This window comes from Perca fluviatilis, chromosome 20 (assembly GCF_010015445.1).
Source record: "Perca fluviatilis chromosome 20, GENO_Pfluv_1.0, whole genome shotgun sequence".
NCBI classification, from domain to species: domain Eukaryota; kingdom Metazoa; phylum Chordata; class Actinopteri; order Perciformes; family Percidae; genus Perca; species Perca fluviatilis.
The window spans coordinates 8,038,073-8,059,423 of NC_053131.1; the positions used below are offsets into that span (position 1 = coordinate 8,038,073).

Genomic DNA, 21,351 nt, shown 5'->3' on the forward strand with positions numbered 1-21,351 from the left:
GCAATGCAATTCTTTTAAAATTATACTGATTGGCATAATCAGCACAGGAATCTCAAATAAACCTATTTCAGACTTTGAAAGGATTCCATCTTTTCCACAGTATGTGAAGCTGATGAACTTTGAGGAGGAGATCCGGGCCCACCGGGACCTGGATGGCTTCCTGGCGCGGGCCACTATCCTGCTGGATGAGACCGCTGCCTCCCTGGATGATGTCCTGAAGAGAATGCTGCACCACGTGGGCCAGGACAGCAATGCATCTGAGCCCAGCTGCAACTTCGAGGAGGTGATGAGCATGCTTTTCACAGATGCAGGAGCGCAGGAGGTCAACGGTAAGCAATGGAGCTGTTTGACTTGCATGTTTAAACCAGCAAGTTTGTGGAAATACAATCACAGATGCACAAAACACAATAAGACAGAGAACTCGTACCACAATCACACCAAGACCCCATTACATCTGACAGCTGACCTAAAAAACCTCTGATGTCTGCACAGGTCAACCCCTAGCTGAAGAATAGCTTCACCTCAGGCTCAGGAGCACAATTGTCACATAGACTTGAGAATGGTTCAATAACCTTTTAAGACCCAAAGGAGAGTTTGGCATGTTTGAATTCGTCCATTTGCCTTGTGGCTTTTTCAAGCGGACACAAATAGAGTTCCATGTGTGTTTTGTTGGCAACCATTGACATGTGCAGACGTCAAACGTTTCCCAGGAAAAAAGCAGCTGTTATCCTACTAATAATTTCTTTTTATTGACCAGGGCCCCGGAGAACACCACAACTGATAATCAAAACTAACACAATCATGTGTCCCTTCCACTAATGTTACTGTAGTTCAATATTTTTCAGATAATTGAAAAAAGTTTTTGAGATGTTTTGGTTTATTCTTTTCACCATGGTGCCATTTAGAGCAGGACCTAACCCTAACCCAAGAAAAAGATTTTCAGAATGCAAAATCAGTTGATTTTTTGCCAACGGCTAACATGATATTAATTTGAACTGAAATAGTTTTGCTTGCACATTTATGCATATATATTTATGTTTTCTATTTGGACTTGAAAAGCTGAGGTTTATTGTATCTAAAAGTGTGTAAGATGTGCTTAAAGTGATGGTTCGGAGTAATTCACCCTAGGGTCCTTTGCACCATGAGCCTACCTCAGAAAGCTTTTCACCTGGGTCATGACGCTTAGCGAGGTAGTAGCGTTATCAGTTGTAATAGTTTAGGCGCTTAGGGGGCTGACCATCGTTTGTATCCTCGTAAGTTACCCCACTAATTATCGCCCGAAATGATATCCAAACGTCTACAAGTAGTACAAAAGAGTTATGCTCTCATAAAACGATGGATTGGAAAGTTTGTAAGTACACCAGAATGAAACACTTGCCTGCTCTCTTCAGCTCTCTGTTGCTGCTGCTGCTACTTCCGCAGTTAGAGCTAGTTAGGTCGCCTTATAAATTACCAACCGAAAGAGTTACAACAAAAATATTTATTAATTCAATGATTAAATAAGGTAATGTCTCCAAACTTACCTCAATTATTACTTGTCTCTTGCTAGTTATACTACAGCACTTACTTAAAAAAAAAAGTTAAATTAAAAAATATTTTTGTTGCATCTCTTTTCGGTGTTGTAATTTCTAGACGGCCCTAAGCACTCGTCTCACAGCAGCAACAACAACAGCAGAGAGCAGAAGCCAGCAGGCAAGTGTTATTTACATAAACTTCTGGTGTACTTACAAACTTTCCAATCCATCGTTTTATGAGAGCATAACCTCATAAAACCTACTACTTGTAGACGTTTGGTATCATTTCGGGCATTATTAGTGGGGTAACTTACGGGATACAAACGTGGGTCCGTTAGCCCCTGCGCTAAGCTATTCAGCTGATAACGCTACTCTAGCTAACTCTCCCAATGTTAGACCCAGGTGAAAAAAGCTTCTGGGGGGGTGTTTGGCTCGAGGTCATGGTGCAAAGGACCCTAGGGTGAATTACTCCGAACCATTACTTTAAAGTTGTATGCACACCTTACTCTCTTCTAATGCATAAATTCATTTCTGAAGTGTCCTATAGTGTCTACAGGTTTGGTGCCTTTTTGTCGGCCGACAGGTCCCTGTCACATTTAGCCAGTCCCTTCAGCACAGGTCCTTTAGGCTGAGTAGCAAAGCCTCTTGGTTAAGGCGAATCTCCTCAGCCCATTAGAGCAGGAGAAATCCGCCCTCTTACATAACAGTATAAAGCCATTGTTGAAGCCTCGCTCTCTGCTGCAAGCTGTTCTGAACACGGCGTCACAAAAGTAATTGTTTGTCAAATCAGACTTTGCATTCTTTTAGGTTCATGTCACTAAGAAATATAATTTAAAAACTTTTTTTTTTAAATCAGCGCATCAATTTTGCCTGGTTGTTAAATTTTTACTGAAGCATGATAGGGGTTTTCTTCCCACTAGAAGAGTATGTGGAGGTAATGGTAGTGTAAGGGCTGCCTGTCATATACTCTGCCTGCAGTGTTTTTTCTTGTCTGGCTGGGCTGGTGTCCGCAGTTGTTGATTGTTAGTCAGAGGTAGGTGGTGTGTGACGCTCACCCTGCACCGCCGCCTCTGACAAGATCCGCGAGGTGATAATTGACTTCTGTCATCGATCACTCACTTAGCTTTTCAAATGGCTCTCTGAGACTCTCAAGCTGTGGTGGCTGTGGCAACTTGACTGTTTCTCACCCAGAATACCCCACTCAGACGCAAAAGAAGACACTTTTTTTTTCTTTTCTTTTTTCTCTCTGTGGCTGCTATCTTAACAAGAAAAGGCTTCAAGCACATGTCTGGGCTGCCTGGAAAGGTTTTGAAAATCAATTTGAGCATTCAGGGGTTTCACTGAATTTTGAAGTTTGATAAAGCAACATAGAAAAATAAAGGAAAAACATGTAGATCAGTGATACTTTATTATAAAAATCTACAGCCATACATAGAGTGATAGTTAAGGTTGGTTGACAAAACCAATATCTGTAAATACTGTATCAAAATATAGCACTTTTAAAGGAAACACCAGCACAACAGAATACTGTGTTGCTTCTTTTTTTTTTTATGTAGATTGAAATATTAGCATGTACTCTGCTGCTATGCAAGCAGTCAGTAGCCAAGTGTGAATCCCTATCAAAGTTAAAGCTAAAGATTCTCCCAAACAATATATAGTCTTGATTTTCTTTTGTTATGTGCAGCAAAAAGTGCTGTTTTAAACCAGTTGAAACTTGAGTCATCACTCTGGGGAAATGCGTTAGCTGCAGCAGAAGGTTCAGGAGAAAAGTAGATGAGAATAAGTTGATAATTAGTTGCACACAGAGGATGATGTAACAATTCCACAAATAAGGACGACAATTTGAAACATGCAAATGAGCAACGCTACTGGGCTGTAGCTATTAAATAATATCTACACTCGGTTATGTAACCTACATACATATTTACAGAATGAGCAGAAAATATACTAATGGATACGAGGAAATTCGATTTGACATTTAAATATGTATTCACATCACAAAAGAGGTCTGTTTTTCAATCAGAATGTGGATTTCGGTTACCTATGAGCCCTTACATTTTAATTTGGTATTGTTAATTATTTAATAAGGATTTATACACCCCTCCTCATTTTGAAATTGTTCTCTTCAGCATCTTGTTTTGCAATGAAGTCCCTTCACTTCAGAGTAACATGTCGGATCCCTGAATTCAAATCATGAACATTCACACGTGAAACACTCATGTCAGTGCTCGGCTTGGGGGGGAGAAAATTATCTCCGGGGGAGGAACAAAGGCTCTTCCCGGGGGAATACATTCATATTGCACGTAAGTATGTTATCAACGTGACATATCTCTTCAGGTATTAATTTCTGCCATATCTACATTCACTCTGCCACAGCTGGGTCATTTGGAGCGTAATACTGTACAGCTGTGAGATAAAGAGAACGGGGCGAGATTATAACCGGCACAGAAAGAACAGAGAATTACAGAAATGAAAAAGATGAAAAGCCCACAGAGATAATTAGTCCTGCTATAACTTGTACAGAGAAGCCAACTTGTGCTGTTTTTTTGTTTTGTTTTTTTGGTTCACTTTTGTCTTGGGATTCGGCGATGGAACACAGTACACACATTGTGCAGAGGGATAACGAAACAGCATTGCTGAATATGCAATGCATAGATAATAATGACTTCAGCCACTTCTACAAACCTGCCTCTATTAATTAAAAATAATACTTTATCCTTTAAGATACTCCACACATTTAAACCAATAAATGATCATAGGATGCTGAAGATGATGACGGTGCTTACAGCAGTGATGAGGCTGCCACAGAATGACTAATTGTCAATATTTTAAGTAATGATGTATTTTATAATTGCATTTTCCGCTCTTCCTCTGTGATCCTGTTTGCAGCTACTTTGCTCAGTGCTATATGGGCTTCTGATTGTGTGCCTTATTTGTGATGACTGTACCATCATTTCTCCCTAAATAGCTGTCACCTTTGATCGATTCTGCCCGCTCTCCACTTTGCTTCGATTAGCATTATATATATATATATATATATATATATATATATATATATATATATATATATACTTTTCGCCAGCTCAAATTTCAGATTTTATTTTTTTTTTTACAGCTGCAAAGGTGAGCGTGGGACTTCTTTTTTAAGACAAGGTGCTCATATATTTTCAAAACCGTCTTAAGAAAACATATAACTGCAATAATTTACACAGCCATTTCTAAAGTGTGTGAGTTTGGTGACCCTCAGGCCCTTGATATCTCATGCAACTTGTTTAATGAATCAAAAAATAAATGAGCATCTGTTAAAGCAGGAGTGTTATTTGTATTTCTAAATTTCACGTTGATTTTTCTGTAAATAGGTGCTGTGTATTTTTGAATCAACCGACTTTGCCTTCTGTGTTGTAATATATCTTTTCCAGGCCTGCGGCATGGCTTTTCTCTGTGAAAATCTCTCAGTATGTAACGCTCGGCGCGAGTGATCAGAATACTAAATTGAAACCATTAATTCAAGCTCTTTACCACATGAGAAATGGTGGCCATACATGTCATTTTTCTCATCTTTGATGTCTTCATTGACGTTGTTGGGTTTCTCAGCACTTGCTGAACACATAACTGTTATCGGTGATAAAATCCAATTTTTGGTAATAGCCTGTAGACGGTAATCAAGATAAGATCTCTCTGCGCCCAACAAAGACGAGACATTGAGGGATTTTCTCTGGAAAATGATATTTAATATGCATGAGGTAAAGGAGGGCCGGAAATGAAGCGTCTGTTCAGCAGAGATATTTATGTACGTGCCTGTTAACCTGTGTGTGTGTGTGTGTGTGTGTGTGTGTGTGTGTGTGTGTGTGTGTGTGTGTGTGTGTGTGTGTGTGTGTGTGTGTGTGTGTGTGTGTGTGTGTGTGTGTGTGTGTGTGTGTGTGTGTGTGTGTGTGTGCGTCTGTACGTGTGTGTGTGCGTCTGTACGTGTGTGTGTGCGTCTGTACGTGTGTGTGCGCATGCGTAAAATCAAAGATGCTGGTCGCCCATTGATCTGAAAAGATGACTGAACTGACTCTCTGGTTTCTCCTCTTGGTTTTTCTCCCTCCTTCTCCCCATGCAGACAAATCTCAAAGTTTCGTTTTCTTTGATGACGGTAAGCTGTGCTAATTTGATGAAAATGTCAGCCGCCATGAGGCTGCAATCAGTGGTTTGCTTCTGTACCAATCACCATCAGTGTGCCGTTTGTGTTCCACTCCACACTTGGGACTGGGTCGATCCATTGAGTCATCAAATGATTACAGAAACCAGCAATCCCTCCCGTGTCACAGATATCGATGCCTCTCCAGCTGCTGCTCAAATCAACGCCCTCACCATCGCGGACTCATTGTCCGATAACCTTAGAAGTTCTTTCTCTAAAGTCCCGTGAAGAAGAAAAGCTGCTGGTTCTGTGTGATTCCTTTGAGTTTAAAGTAACAAAATGATTTGGCAACAGAGTTAGTCCGTGGCATGTTCTTGGAGATTTATTATTTGTTTTTGAACTGGTTATATAATTTGAATTAAGCTTTTCATATATGCAGCACTTTACTGTGATATTGTATCCATGTAGGCCGTCGGTGTATTTACCATTAATGTGATTTGCTGTTATGCAAGCGCGTAGAAGATTAGAATTTACAACCTTTCTCGATAACCAGGTTTCACCATTGACCCAGTCCTAGTGGCCCTCTCATCGCTATGTGACCTCATACGTATGTGTGCTGCATGGTGATTGGCTATGATGGATACAGTGTTTCATCTGCCACTGCTGTATGGATCCTTACTGTGTTTTAATCACCTCCTGTGTGCCCTCCACAATCCACGCTTTGAAGGAAACCAATCATTTCCCTTTGTGTGTGTGTGTGTGAGAAAGTGTGTGTGTGTTTGCTGGCAGGTCTACCGATGGTTGAGATCACAGTTAATCTTTAAGGCAGCATAAGATCAGAAGGCTTTATTGAGGTCACCTCTGAGCATAATGAATGAGCATGTATCTCTGTAGAGTTTCTGTTGCTGATGTTTGACTGGCACGTCAGCCAAAAGAACTGTTAACATCACTGTTTTTCTGACTGGTAGCATATTTATTGATTCATCCCTCTTATTTGTGACATACTGGATTACAGAAATTGCAATCTGTCGCCCCCCCAACCCAATCATGTGAATAATGCAGTTAAAGAATTCCCCAAGAATCCAGAAAGATCAAAGGGGCCAATCCAGCCATCCAGTCTTGCCGTCCTCATATTTTTTCATCACTTTTCCATTGAAGTTTGTCACATTTGATATGCTGCGTATGTGATATGCTGCGTATGAGCATCTGTGATTTTTTTTTTTTTTTTTTGTCTTCCTTTCTGTGTATGGAAACTGCATACCAAAAGCTGACGAAACGGTGCAGAAACCTTTTGCATAACTGACAAGCATCAAATGTGCATGTCTTAATTAGTCTCCCACTTGTTCACATCAGCAACCCTTTCTCACACACTCTTAACACCCAGTAAGGTTTGTTCCCCTCAGCGGGTGATGTATTCACAATGTCCCACACGTGATCATGGACATGTACAAAGGAGGTTGGGGTGGTAGAGGGAGCAATGTTGGCATGAGGATATCAGCCAAGTAAAGACAAAATCGCACCAGATTGAGCTCTCCATTTTTTTTTTAATGAGGACCGAGTTCAATCTGACTGAACTTTGGCATGCAAACTCGTAAGGCTCTGTCCAAAGGAGGTGGGCAACCCGTTCTCACTCCCACCTCGTCAGATACAGCAGCTTGGTCATTGGCCCTGCGTGTCACACTACGACGCTTCACGTACGCCTCCAGCATTAGTTTTGCATGTGCAGGCCTCTCCTAGTGGAAGTAGAAAGAGGTCCAAGTAGGGAGGAGCAACATGGCATCATGACTTTGCGTAAACATACACGCCACTTTCCTAAAGCCAAATAAAACATTGGGGAAGGCATAAATAAATAATAATTTAAAAAAAGGTTGAAAAACACCGCACGCAGGACGCGATCCCTACTCTCCTAAGTGAAAGTCCTGTGTTTTACCCATCCGCCACCCCAACCAACAAACCAACCTCCTCCATACTACTCGCTGCGCTGAAAATCCACATGTAATGTAGGTCAATGGCAGCCGAACGGTGTTGATAAACGCACTAAAAAGCGATTATGCGTCTTGATAACACGCCAAAATGGCATACGAATTGTGAGATCAGTCTGGGGGGGGGTCGGGGTGGATGTACGTGTCAAAGAAACCAAGAGATTGCTGTTCGCGTCCCGTGTGATACTAAGTCAACACTGACTTTTTTTTGATTAAAGCAAAAGGAACTGAACTTACGCCTTGACGTAACTCACTTAACCCACATCACATAGGTAACGTAATTATTTTAACCCAAACCACAGTCTTTTCCTAAACTAACCAAGTAGTTTAGTTTGAATTCACAACATTAACCACGTTAAAGTCAAACTGCCATCTATTAAAAAAGTGATGCCACGGGGTCCTGACCAAGCGTCCGTATGTGACGAGTTTAGAGTGAGAATGTGTTGTTTATGGTCTCCACTCAAATATGTTTTTTTATTGTTATTGTTGTTACTTCACTTGGATGTTTGTCCTTCACTGTGACACTAGAAGGCTGTTTTCACATTAATCTGCTGAAGGGGAGTTTCTCTGAGCTCAACTCAAATCTTACGTTACATACATCAAGTTTGGAAGCAAACCATGATCCAGTATGCAACTTTCACAAGAGAGATGTGGATACTTGAAACCTCCAGTGCACATACACTGATGATGGAGACATCTTGTGTCCAGTAGTTAAACTATTGAAATGAATATTAAAATATTCATAGATTGTGTTTTGAGGGAGAAGCGGTGGAAACCTAACATGTCTGTAGGGGATCTTTTAATAAATACACACCAAAATAATATAAGCAGCAGAGAAAAGGGGGAACTTCTTGGGTATACAGAGATTTATGACAATATGTACTGTATGTATGTTATGTTTTGATTAGAAGCCGTATTATGTACAGCTTTGTGGACTACTGTTTGCCCACAAGCCGTGCTAGCTCACGTAGTTTATGTATGCAACCGTAGAATGTATATAAAATCAAACAACACTTCTCCCACTTCTTCCCGCTGTACAAAAGTGAAACATTTATATATATATCCAGGATACATGCGCTGCCATCCTGTAATTTTGGAGCAAGAGTCTGCGCAGTATTGATCGGGCGGTGGAGAACAATCATGACGTTTCAGCTCGTTTTTTATGGCATCAAATAACTAATAAAAAACAAACTTATCAGAAAAACGAACACTTGAACCAACATCTGTGAGAGCAGAACTACCTAAAATGACAGAAACCATCTTTAGGAAAAAAGAGTCTCACGGCAGTTTGTGTAAATGTCAACGTTATTCTTAATCTATTGATACGTGTTCACAGAGACGTTTTTCTCGTTTTTTTACGTGTAAATATCACGTTATTTTCTCGGGGAAAGGACGCCGGGAGGCGGCCGAAAAGGACGCTCCATAAGCCGGGAGGCGCCCACCAGGCGGCCCGCTGGGGACGCGCCACAATAACGGGATGGCGGAGGTTGGGTTTAGGAAAAACCTTACGGGGAAAGGGGTGCCTTAAACGCCGGGAGACGCGCCACAGTAACACGCGGGACAAAACGCCACACGCAGGGACGCCATCCCCGGGAAACAAAGCGCCACACGCGGGACGCGATCCCCGCTCACCCGGGTGAAAGTCCTGTGTTGTTTGACCCATCCACCACCCCGACCATCCTCCCTACGCGGAATTTCGGCTTTTTATATTACTCCCTACCATTTTTGTTCTGTGGCCAAAAAAATATGCTTCCCATTGAAATACATTACTTCACATTTTCGTGTTGTCCACCACGTAAAAACCGACAAAAATGTCTCCGTGAACACGTATCAATAGATTAAGAATAACGTTGACATTTACACAAACTGCCGTGAGGCGGGCTGGCTTTTCGACACACCGCGCAAGTACAATTTAGGTAGAAATCCGATCTGACCACTTCTTTAGTGTGGGGGTAGTGGGGTGGTGGGGAAAAAGACACAACTTTTCTAATGAAAAGGGGATTTTTTTGTTTTTCTGCCCCAAAAAAAAAATTTTTTTAAAAAAAAAAAAAATAAAAAATAAATTATGTATTATAAACTCCCTTTTTTCTGAGTTTTAATTACAGTTTGCTAGGAATCATTCAATTACAGAATTTATTAAAGTAACAACACATTATCATATCATCCTATCTTATGAATCTATTTGAATTTGTTTAATATATTTTTTAAGAAGTACACAGAGAACCCCCTATGCATGGAAAGTAAACGATGCAAAATACATTAGTCACAAAATCAAAGTGCTGCTGCCATGAATTCACAACTCTAGACCTTTTTACAATTCAGTAATCATTCTGTCGAAGCTTCCCACGTTTAGTAATGGCGACTTTGGACTCTGAACACGGACGGTATTCATGCTCTGCTCTGGCTACTCCCAACACTGAAGCATTCTCCCTCACTTAGAAAAGACATTTTGTCTCTAAAAAAAAATATGGAGGTGGTTGCAATACAAAGGCTAGCAGTGAGCAATTAGCTTCTCTTGGATGGTCGGACATTGGTCATCTCGTCAGTTGGTATGGAAGACCACAGATACCCCTGAACATCGTCTACCTCCTCCGTCTTCCATGAAACATCGGTCTCCTTCTTTTCCCCCCTCTCTTTATCTTTTAATTTTTCTTTTGTTCTGTTTGCATGTCTCTCTCTTTCTATCTCTCCCCTCCTCTCCTCCCTGACGTCAATGAGAGATTGGCTGGTTTGTGATTATTACATGGCTGTCAGGCTTACTGCTATTAATTGAATTGAATCCCAGTCCATCTCCTTTACTTCTCTGTCCCTTCCCTCCCTCTCACTCTTCTTTTCATCTAGTCCCACTCTCATTTCCCTTCTTGTTTGTCACTTTTGTTTTTTGTAAGGTTTTTCTTTTTCATTCCCTTGGTCCTTCTTTGCCCCTGTTTCTGCTTGCATTTTCCCCCTCTCTCGGTTTCCCTCTCTGCATGTCTCCTCCCACTCCCTCTCTTCCTGTCCCTCTCCTTTCTTTTATTTTTCTCTCTCTGTCTCCCCCTGATTCTTCTTTTCCTCCCGCCTCTCTGAATCTCTCCCCACCCCACATGTCAGCTTTTTTCCCTCCTCTTTCTCTACAGGCTTCTTTTCATCCTTTCTTCTGCTCTTCCTCTTTCTACATGCTCTCTCTCTCTCTTATTTCTCTCTCCCTGGTCTGTTCCCCCCTCTCTCTCTCTCTGATTCTCCCATCCTGGCTCTCTCACTCCTTGAGCACTGTGATACTGTTGTCATGGTGACGCCCATCATATTCTGGCATGAATGGAGGATACCTTATTGATGAGACGCGGCATGGCAGCGAGAGAGAAAGGGGGAGAGCGATGGAGAGAGACAAAAACCGACGGAAAGAAAGAAAGGGAGAAACCACTGGCAGAGAAAATCTGAGTGATATGGAAATGATTGTCCCCGCTGCTCACGATACAAAACATTTCCACCCTGTAGTTTGCTCAGTACTGATGAGTGGAAGAGAACATTGCAAGTTGAAGCACGCAGAATCTTATCCAGGGGTTAGGGGTAGTCGGGGCTGCTGAAGAATATCCCCCAAAACACTATTATTCATCACTCTCAGCGTGAGAAGTCGGAAAGGGAGATTCCTCTTATTAGAAAGCAGCGAGCCGCTTTCAGCGGTGTCCCCAGTTGCCCATGTTTAATGATTTGCACCGTGTAAACATGGCAGCATAATGAAATGTGTTTAGTTTTTTAAATCTGTGAACATAAGCGTTGATGTTTGCTGGGGTCGGGTGGACACCATCATTAGTTTATCGTGGTGTGGTGTTTGCACACAGACCAGACTGCCTGGCATTCCAGTCTACAACAGAAGGCGAGCTCGTTAGACACTTCTGATGTAGACATCATATTGAGAGGCTTGGCGCAGCAGATCAAGGCTCTAGACTTCTATTAAACGTTTTAGGCATTTTGGTTGACACCATTAGGCTGGTTAAAGAAATCAGACCCAGGTTTTAATTTAAACACATCAATATTTCAGATTGAAACTACACATAGGGCTGGGCAGTAATTCAATATGATAATTTATTGTCTTTCGGTGCAATCACATCGTGATTAAATCACATATCGAGATATCGTGATATACAATTATGTTGTCGAAATTGATAACAAGCACAGACTAACTCAATTTTCTCAGAAAATCTGTTCTGAAACATTTTGAGGGAATATCATTTGAAGAATTGCAGATTTGTTTTAACATCACATTATTTTTGTGCATGCATGTAAACCTAGTTAGTATATAGCTGGAATTTTATTTCTTCTCTATAATTTCACTTGAAACTGTTTACCACATTATTGATGATAAGTTATCGAAAATCTCATCCTAAAAAATATTTTGTGAAAGCACCAATTGTCCACCCTCCAATATCATCGATGTATTATGTCAAGAAAATCGCGATATCTGAGTATGTTCAACGCTGTGTGGCGGGAAAATGAGAGCATGTGAGGATCAAACTGGAGGTCGATTTCAGCTAACTTGTGTTTGACCTCTGACCTTTCCCCTGCAGTGCACCTACTGTCAGAGACCATCCAGGGAGTGACAGCCACCGCTACCGGGATCCAGTACCAGCAGTCCTGGCTCTGCATCCTGTAAGCCGTAATGTTTGTGCATGCGTGTCGGCGCGAGTTGAAGCAATGAATCAATTGTTTGATCAACCAAATAATGATAATAATTTTAATTGATTGTTTGTATTCATTTATCAAGCCAAAATACCAAAAAAATACAGCTTCTCAAATGTAATTATATTATATAAAAGAATTATCTTCTTTAGTTTACATCAAATTTAATATTTTGGGGTGTGAGACTGTTGCTTGGACAAAACAAGCAATCTTAAGTAGTATGTGTACAGTAGTATGTGAATGTGGTATTTTGGTCGTCTTTATAAAAATGCTATTTAAAAAATATTTTTTGTTTAAAATGCACTTTATCCCAACTGATAGAACTATAGGAATTGTGTGGGAGTGCCTTTGTGTGGGAGTGCCTTTGCCATACATTTGTGTATGTGCACATGCTACTTTTTGTATGTGTGTGTGTGTGTGTGTGTGTGTGTGTGTGTGTGTGTGTGTGTGTGTGTGTGTGTGTGTGTGTGTGTGTGTGTGTGTGTGTGTGTGTGTGAGATACGGTCTACCTGTTGCTGCAAAGAGAGAGGTTAATCTATGAAAACAAAGGGCGGTGAGGTGAAGCATCGACATTTATTAAAACCTTCCTCCTTCTCCCTCTCCACTCCAGCTGCAACGTGAAGCATCTCCAGAGGCGTCATGTGTGCATCTCCCGTCTGGAGAGGCCGCAAAACTGGGGGGAGAACTGCTGCGAGGTCCGCTATGTCATCCTGATCCTGGCTCCGCTCAAAATGGTAACTGCAGCCCCCAGAGGGAGCAAATCTTACGTGGGATTTATCTGACTTTGGTGGATTACTGAGGCATTTATTTATTTTTTTGCCACTTGTTTGTTACATTTTACATATTTCATTCATGTATATATGTATGTTTTCTTCTATTCTTTATATTATGTACTGAATTTGTGCTGTGTTGTTGCTGACTAAAGTTGCGACTACGACTTGTCTAACTAAAATATTCTTCTGTATTCATTTGTTAATTAATTCCTTCAGTTAATCACTGATAATGTGCTGTGAAGAGATTTTTCTTATCATTTCCACTGTCATTCTTTCCTCTCATCTTTGTTAGCCGTAGGGCTATGGGTATTAGTAAAGTCCAACTCACCATATGATCAATGTAAGCATCCTGCTGCCATAGCACAACTAATTCATCATTTACATACCCTCCTGCTTTCAGCTACTTTCTTTAAAAGGAAATGTATATTTAGTTCAACAGTTGCAGCTTTTTTTCAGATTTTTTCAAATTAGTCTGCTTATGCAAATTCAGTCAGCCGCCTGTCCTGAGTCCAATTAAGTTTAGATTTCTTAAAGGCAAGCTCAGTTATGACTGAAACTATTGAATGAATAAGGATCCCCATTTTCTGCTTTTGCCCAGATTGGTTTGACTGATTTTTTTTGAACAGGGTTTTATGTCTCCGTGCTTCCAAAGACCTGCTGTGTTTCTTGCTGCAAGAAGATACTAATTACCACGTGTTAAAAACAAGGTCCTGTTGTGACGATGACAGCTGAGACAATGTTTTCTGTAATTTAAAGTAAAAGGACAAGTGGGGAGAAAACCCAAACGAGCTACTGATTATGTGGCACATTAATTAAAGTAACAAGAAATCATTAAACAATTAAACCACAGAATGTCTGGGCTGCAAATCGGTAGGTAGTTTTAAAATAAGATTTTCAATTAGATTATAGATAATATTAGATTATTATTATTTTTATTATTTTTCGTTTTTATTTAAAAAAAACACCTCCGGCATAATTTTTCAAAAGAGTGGCCAGCTTTAAAGGAAATATTCTTCAGGGTTTTTTTCTCATTTGAGTTTGGATTTTCATTTTTAAAGGGATAGCTCGGATATTTTGAAGTGTGGTTGTATGAGGTACTTCTCCATACTCATGTCGGCACGCCCCCATTTTTTAGAAGCAGGCAGGAGTGCCGACACGGAAGCTAAGCAATGTCCTGCTGTGGACGGGGGCAGCAGCTGAACACATTTTAGACACCTAAAAAAATTTAAATGTACGCTATATTTACAATATTTTTACTGCTTAACCTTGCCGTCAGTGTCGTGGGAATTGTTGGCAAGCACTCAAACAAACCTAAAATAATGCACAAAAACACTGAATGATTGAAGATTAGTTATTATTAGTGTACAATAATAACAGAAAGACAAACCTCAGGAGGAGAAAGTGAGTTTTCTGAAGTGAAGTCAAGTTTATTTATAGCACATTTCATACGACAGGCGTAAACTCAGTGTGCTTCAAGACCTGATTGGCTTAAGAAAGCATTGGCTGATGCGGCATCTGACTTCTCACTATAGATGCAAGTAGTGTCAACAAAGCATATCATCTCCTTCAATCACAGGTTGAATAAATTATTTAAAAAAAATGTTCAATGAAGGTTTGATTTCATGTCAGACTTCCCTTTTCGATGGGGGAACTGAAGCCATTATATACATCTCTGCTCTCTTCAAAGCCACCAGACTCCTTTTGACAAAAAGTCATTTTAGCTCGCAGAACACGGGAGTTGCTGCTATACTGCTGCCTCGATCGGTTAGTTAGTTTGTGTTATTGTGTGAATTTTTTTGAAGGGTTAGTTCGGATTCATTAAAGTCAAACAATAACAAGCTAACCTATCGAGTCAGCGGCAGACCAGCAACTCCAGTGTTCTGCGAGTTAAATTTACTCTTTTGATCAACTGAGTCTGGTGGCTTTGAACGACTAGGCTATAGTTCCCTGTCAGAGAGGCCTGTCTAATGGCAAGGTAAAGCGGTGAAAATATTCTAAATACAGCAGACACTTCAACTGATATTCTTTTTTTTAGGTGGGCCTTTTTTAGGTGGCTACATTTTTTGCTGGGGCCCCGTCCACAGCAGTACATTGCCTAACTTATGTTTCAGTACTCCTGCCTGCTTCTCCAGACTGGTTCCGGCCGCCATCTAATCTGTAGTCAATACGCTGACTATGGATAAGTACCATGTAGAACCCCACTTCAAAAAACCTGAATCTATCTTGTCTCTTTAAAGTCATTTACAATCAATTTGTCTTGCTTTTTAAATTTTTATTCACTACAATACTGCAAGTGCTACTGATATTGCTGTTAAGATGCCAACTGCCTGTTGAACTGAATTTAATCCATAGCCCTCACAGTGTTTTGTGTGGGCACGAGTGTCCTGTTGGCTGAACCTTTCGGGTCACTGTTGTGTGCAGCAGGGCTGTTTTCTTCAGCTCTGAAGAGCTTTCTGTATCCGATGGGGAGTGCCACATGTCCTGTAATACCCTTCTCTCCCATCAAAACATGAACTCTTTCTACTTTCCATCAAATCACTCAACCCTCCTGTCCTCCACTGCTTGGTCCTGAGCTTTCAACACACACACACACACACACACATACATGCACCGACACACTTCACTTTCCCGTCTCAGATGGCACTGATTGTTGCCTCTCTTCCGATGGAAACCTCCTTAACCCACTCTCTGCTGAAAAAAAGGGATTTCTTCATGCCAGGGGGTTGGCGTGACCCTGGCAATCAGCAGTGCCTCAGCTACATTATTTTTTCAGTTTGTTTGGTTTCTAAATCTTTTTTCCCATGAGCCCTGCTTTGTGTTTGTGCATCTTTCTCCGATGCTTCAAGCGTCCTCCTTGCCAGTCCTGCAGGCAGCAATCACAACCACTAATGGCATTCTCAGAGACATTAATCAAAGTCCCAAGTAAACTTAAAGCACTGTTATGTCTCAATTATCCCTGATGGCGACTGGTTCTACAAGAAAAAATCTTTGAAGGGGCATGATGATAATGGTAATAGAAATTCCTTTAGTTGACAAATGTATGTAATCTAGTGTGTGTACAGGTGGACCATTTCCATCACGCTCCATTTAAAGAGCTTCACAGCATTTGTGGCTTTTTTTTCCCTCCTTTTCTTGACCCAGCGTGAATGAGCTGAACAGACATGACCTTTCTTAAAAAATGCTCTGTTTCTCATTTACTCAGTAAAACGCATACCTGAAAGCGCAGAGCCACACATGCATGTGCTGTTGCCCTGAAATATACTCCTCAAGCTCTTTTGCTAGTCAGACAAGCTGCCCCCAGAGTTACTCATTGTGTTCTCTCGTTTTGCACAATCATTATTCCAGTCGGTCTGGGTAATCTGGGTAGAAGAGTAGTTGCCTTCAAACCAAAAGGATGAATTCTACCGAATACCCTTGATGTTTCCTTTAGGGCCAGCGGCAGGTCAGAATTCTCAAAATTTGAACATTGAATAGACAAAAAAAATGATGGTTCCCAGTAGATGTATGCCAATGGCTTTGGTGATCCTCTAGTGGCACCATGGGGTTGACATTTTCTGTTTTGAGTGAAATGTCTCGACAGCTATGTGATGGATTGTCATAAAATTTAGTTCAGACATTCATTTTCCCTTCGGGATGAATTCTTATCACTCTGGTCATCTCCTGACTTTTCATCTAGCGCCATCATTAGGTCAAATTTTTTTTATTTGTCTTGGGGCTGTCAAAATTAAGCGATAACGAGTTCTGTGATTTGGGCCTCGGGCCGCTCCGTAGGAAATCAGAAAGCAGTGCAGCAGTAACAATGTGGATGGCTAACGTTAGCAGAAACAAAGCTCCTTGAGCAGAAGTGGGTAAAGAAAAGGGTCTTTTGAAAGGCATGTTGAGTTTCAAAGCCCTTCCAGATGGTTCTCTCCACAAGACTGAGGTTATTTGCATGTAACGTTACTGTAGATGTGACTGAGTTACTGCCAGAGTACGTCGAGTCTCCAACACCACTTGCTGAGAACCCAAAGGCCCACCACGCTGGATAATATGTTAATGTGCCCATCTGTTGTTGCTTGATGGGCTTGAGTTTGCCACCTTATACTTTCAGCAGATTTTCTGAGCATACAGTACCTTTTCAAGGTTATTCTGGAGAATATTCTAGACAGTATTCGTCATTGTTCTGGATTGTTGCAATAATAATAAACATTTGCATAAAGCAAGCAGATTTGTCCACTCCAATGTTGAGAGCATTAAAACATAAAAAAATATCCCCTTTAAAGTTCATTTAGAACAGAAATAAAATGTGGGATTAATTTGCAATTAATTGCCAGTTAACTATAGACAATCATGCGACAGCCATAATTTGTCCACACGCAGAAGTTTGCATTTATGTCAAATTGTCAATGCACACAGTCTTAAAGAGCTGCCTCTCAAACCTATAGTCTGACTGGAGGTACTTTCCGCAGACAGAGCCTTCAGATAAATCAAGATCCAGGATTCTCTCAGCTCTGGTTAACATTCAGTTACCACTGTGAGAAAGCTTAAAGGCTTTAGTTACTCTGTTTGCTGCATCTGCTGCCGTACGCACTGAGCCCGGCTATGTTTGTACCATCACCACCTGGCTTACAAGGCTTTGCTGGCACACTATCCCAGAGCCTCCCAGGACATTATTACCATGACACAAACACAACTCCAAATGAATGCTAATGTTGCACCGTGTCCGCCTGATGCGTAAAAATGAACCGTTTGCTGAAGTTCGCCATATCCATAAGGTGATAATATGTCAGTGTTGTTATGACAGCTTGTTTCCACTGGTTTAACACAGGTGTAACAAAAGCAAAACAAGCTTTTGATTCTTGCATTCTTTTAATGCACCACGACTTCACCAAACGCTCTCCCACAGAAAAGCACCAAGACAGCGATGGAGCTGGGCAGGACGTTCGCCACCCTCTTCTCTGACATCTCCTTCAGGCAGAAGCTGCTGGAGACCAAGACGCAGGAGGAGTTTAAGGAGGCGTTGGTGTTACAGAGGCACCAGCTGACGGCAACCAACCAGCTGCCCACCGCTCTGGGGAAGGAGGAGACCGACCCCCGCAGTCACAAGCCCCTCAAGGTGGGCAGGAGGATTTGTGTGTGTGTGTGTGTGTGTGTGTGTGTGTGTGTGTGTGTGTGTGTGTGTGTGTGTGTGTGTGTGTGTGTGTGTGTGTGTGTGTGTGTGTGTGTGTGTGTGTGTGTGTGTGTGTGTGTGTGTGTGTGTGTGTGTGTGTGTGTGTGTGAGAAATCCAGTGTGTACAACCTTTTAGGCGATTAGACACATTTCCACACATTGTGAAGCAGCATGTATTCATATGATGGCATTGTGAGTCATTCCCAGGGCTATGAGGTGAGGCTTGTGATTGGTTAGCACTCACTAATTTTCCTCTCCATGTTAGACTGGAGGAGGTATTTTCCCCAAATGCTTCTCATCCTCTCTTCCTCCCTCACCTTTTACTTACTTTTCGTCATCTCATTTCTCGACAGTGCTCTGTAGAGAAGTTAAACTATGCACATCCATTTACACATTTCAACCTTTTTTCTTCTTTTTTTTTTTTTTTTCTTTTAAAAATCCGCCTTCCATATCCTTCTCCATTTCGAGCCCCCAACCTCCTCCTCCGCCTCTCCTCCTCGCTCGGCTGGCTTGACTCCTCCATCTTTTCTCTCCCCCTAATCAATCAGCATCAACTCCTGCCAGGCCTCCTCAGTGGGCAAATGACCTTACATCTCTCACAGTCCTGTCAGAACTCCCCACCCCTTAGCTACACGTGCATGTACACACACACACACACACACACACACACACACACACACACACACACACACCCCTCCAGAGGGGCTCTGCTCAATGCCACAGACCAACATCTCCTGCTAATGTTGCAGTTGACAGGCCAGGGCTCCCAGACATTTTCCTTTTTTTTTTTCTTTTTTTTTTTGTGTGTGTGTGTGTGTGTGTGTGTTTTTTTTTTTATAGCGGAGGATTTTGTGAGGTGTTTATCCCAGGGCTTGAAAGGCTCAGTGCCACTCAGTGAATAAGCGATATATATGGAGAGAGACAGAAAGGGGGGGGAAAGACGGGGATGGTAGATGGGGAGAGAGAGCGAGAGAGCAGGTGAAACCAAGAGGAAACAGAAAATGATAAAATGAGGGAGAAAATGTGAGACCACCATCTCCACATCCGCAATTGAAAATCGGACCACCCGCAAGAACACACCACTTTGCTATACTTTGAAAAACGAGGCCAAATCGTTGTTGTGTTTTTATGTTTTTCCTCCCCGTTGCCTTTCTCTATCGACCGTTCACAACGAATGGCAAACAGGTGGACAGTAATTCCTCTCTGAGACTTTTGTTTATCAAACCTGAGCCAAAAGCGGGTGATCAGGCCACACACACACACACACACACACACACGCACACTTGTAATAATAAATGATTCCATGATGTATAGGGATTTAATGGATGAACAGTTCTTGTTGAACAAGCGTGTGTGGCTTCATAAAACTAGCCAGCCCACTCAGGGAGACGGGAAGAGATGTGGATGCTGTTTGTTTTCGGGTTGTTTACGTTGAGGTAAATTGCTTTGTTCTGCCAAAAACCGTCAAAAGTTTTTTAGATGACAAATGAGGCAGGAATGATTTTCCTAAGGGCTTTTCTTACTCACTCACACACACACACACACACTCATCACCTCGTTCCATCTTTATTGCGTAATGCTATGTTCAACAAGAAAATGAAACATTGGGTAATTGGATAATTTGCTTAATAAGCTCAGTCAGGACTGCACATTTACTCTCTATCTTCTGTAACCTGAAAGCTCATCTTTTTGAGAAGCGTGTCTCCTTGTGAATCACGTGGCTCTTTCCCTACTGTCCTCCCATTGACGTCTCTAAAAATACACTAAATCTTCTATCCCTCGCCGTTGCTGTCATCTCTCCGTCATTCCTGATCATTCTGGGAACGCAGGGATCTTTAATAAATGCACATGTAAATGTGGTCTTGCTGAACTGCTTACTTTGTTTTGGATTACGCAGTTGAAGCTTTTCCCGGACCATCTTGTTAAATTTGATGATTCAAATCAGCTTTGAGAAAGCCTCCTGTGGAACCACCAGTGTCTTAGCTGAGAGGGCAGGATGGAAGAAAGTGTATCAGTTGGATGCGGCCTGCGGCTTTTTCTGCTGTTGCAGTTTTTGGAGGCCATCATAATAAATTGGCATTATGCCTCAGAGCAAAATGTGAACTAGAAAAACATTTTTACATCAACAAAGAAAATGGAACTGGCTTGTAATTCACTCACAAAGTTCTTCATGTTTAGCTAGTTGTAGTTTCTCCACATCAGGGCTGGACTGGCCATCTGGCATACCGGGCATTTTCTCGGTGGGCCGACTCACTTTTGGGCCCAATGGCTGATATCGTTTATAGACTTTTTTTTAATTATTATTATTTTTATTTTGGCCGTGCTGACCCATAAAGAACTGACAGCGGCCCATTGGTTAATTTTCTTTATTGGCACTGTCCTGACCCAATCAAATCTAGGAACCCCTTTCCCCACTCCCGGCTGCAAATTTACGACTCCCACTATGGCAACGCCTCCCGGCCCTGAGACACGAGCTGTAATAGTTATGCTTATGCTGGAAGTTTAGCATCCACGTTAAAATGGACAAATGACCACCAAAGAGCAAGGGAGGTGCAGAGAATTACGGGAGAAAAAGATTAAGAATCTACATGCCTCAAAATGTGCCAACATTTCTGACATGTTTGGGAATTGGGGCTGTAGTAGCTGCTTCAACATAAGCATTACCTGAAGCTGAGGAGGAGGAGAGGTGGCTGGCTATACAGAGAAGCAGAAACGACAACATGACAGGGAAGACGCTGAGGAGTGACCATGACAGGGCCATGGGAGCGAGTGAGGAAAAGATGGAAGAAAGGGTAGTTGATGACGTGTTGAGGAGTAGGCAAATTAACAGGGACTCTCAGGAAGGGAGGGAGGCTGTGTGTGTGTGTGTGAGTGTGAGAGAGAGAGAGGGTGTGTTATGTGCGCCTCACGTCATAACGACAACAAGCAGTTAGGCTGTCAGGTTACCTAACTGCTAAGCTTACATTGGAAATGCTAGCGGTTAGCCTGTTGGGTAGCTGCAAAGTCTGTGTGATCTATAAAATCAGTGTTGATACAAGCATCAGTGTTAATTAATTGCTAAATGAGCTCTTTTCCAGGGCATATACTACTCTCAGCTTTATTGTAGCTTTTGGGAAGGGTTATGGTTATTGTATTTAGCAGACACGTTTGTCCAAAG

The 21,351-nt window shown here is 41.7% G+C and overlaps 1 protein-coding gene across 5 annotated transcripts in view; it reads left to right on the forward strand.

Annotated features, from left to right (window-relative positions):
• slc4a11 (solute carrier family 4 member 11) overlaps positions 1-21,351 on the forward strand; it is a 136,095-nt gene that overhangs the window by 83,789 nt on the left and 30,955 nt on the right. For 4 of the 5 annotated variants that reach the window (XM_039786588.1, XM_039786592.1, XM_039786589.1 and 1 more), the window contains exons 5-9: positions 101-329; positions 5,617-5,649; positions 12,161-12,242; positions 12,883-13,006; positions 17,931-18,140. In XM_039786588.1, coding sequence (XP_039642522.1) covers positions 101-329; positions 5,617-5,649; positions 12,161-12,242; positions 12,883-13,006; positions 17,931-18,140 — 678 coding nt within the window. The remainder of the gene's footprint in view (positions 1-100; positions 330-5,616; positions 5,650-12,160; positions 12,243-12,882; positions 13,007-17,930; positions 18,141-21,351) is intronic. The other variant, XM_039786590.1, reaches the window with a different exon arrangement.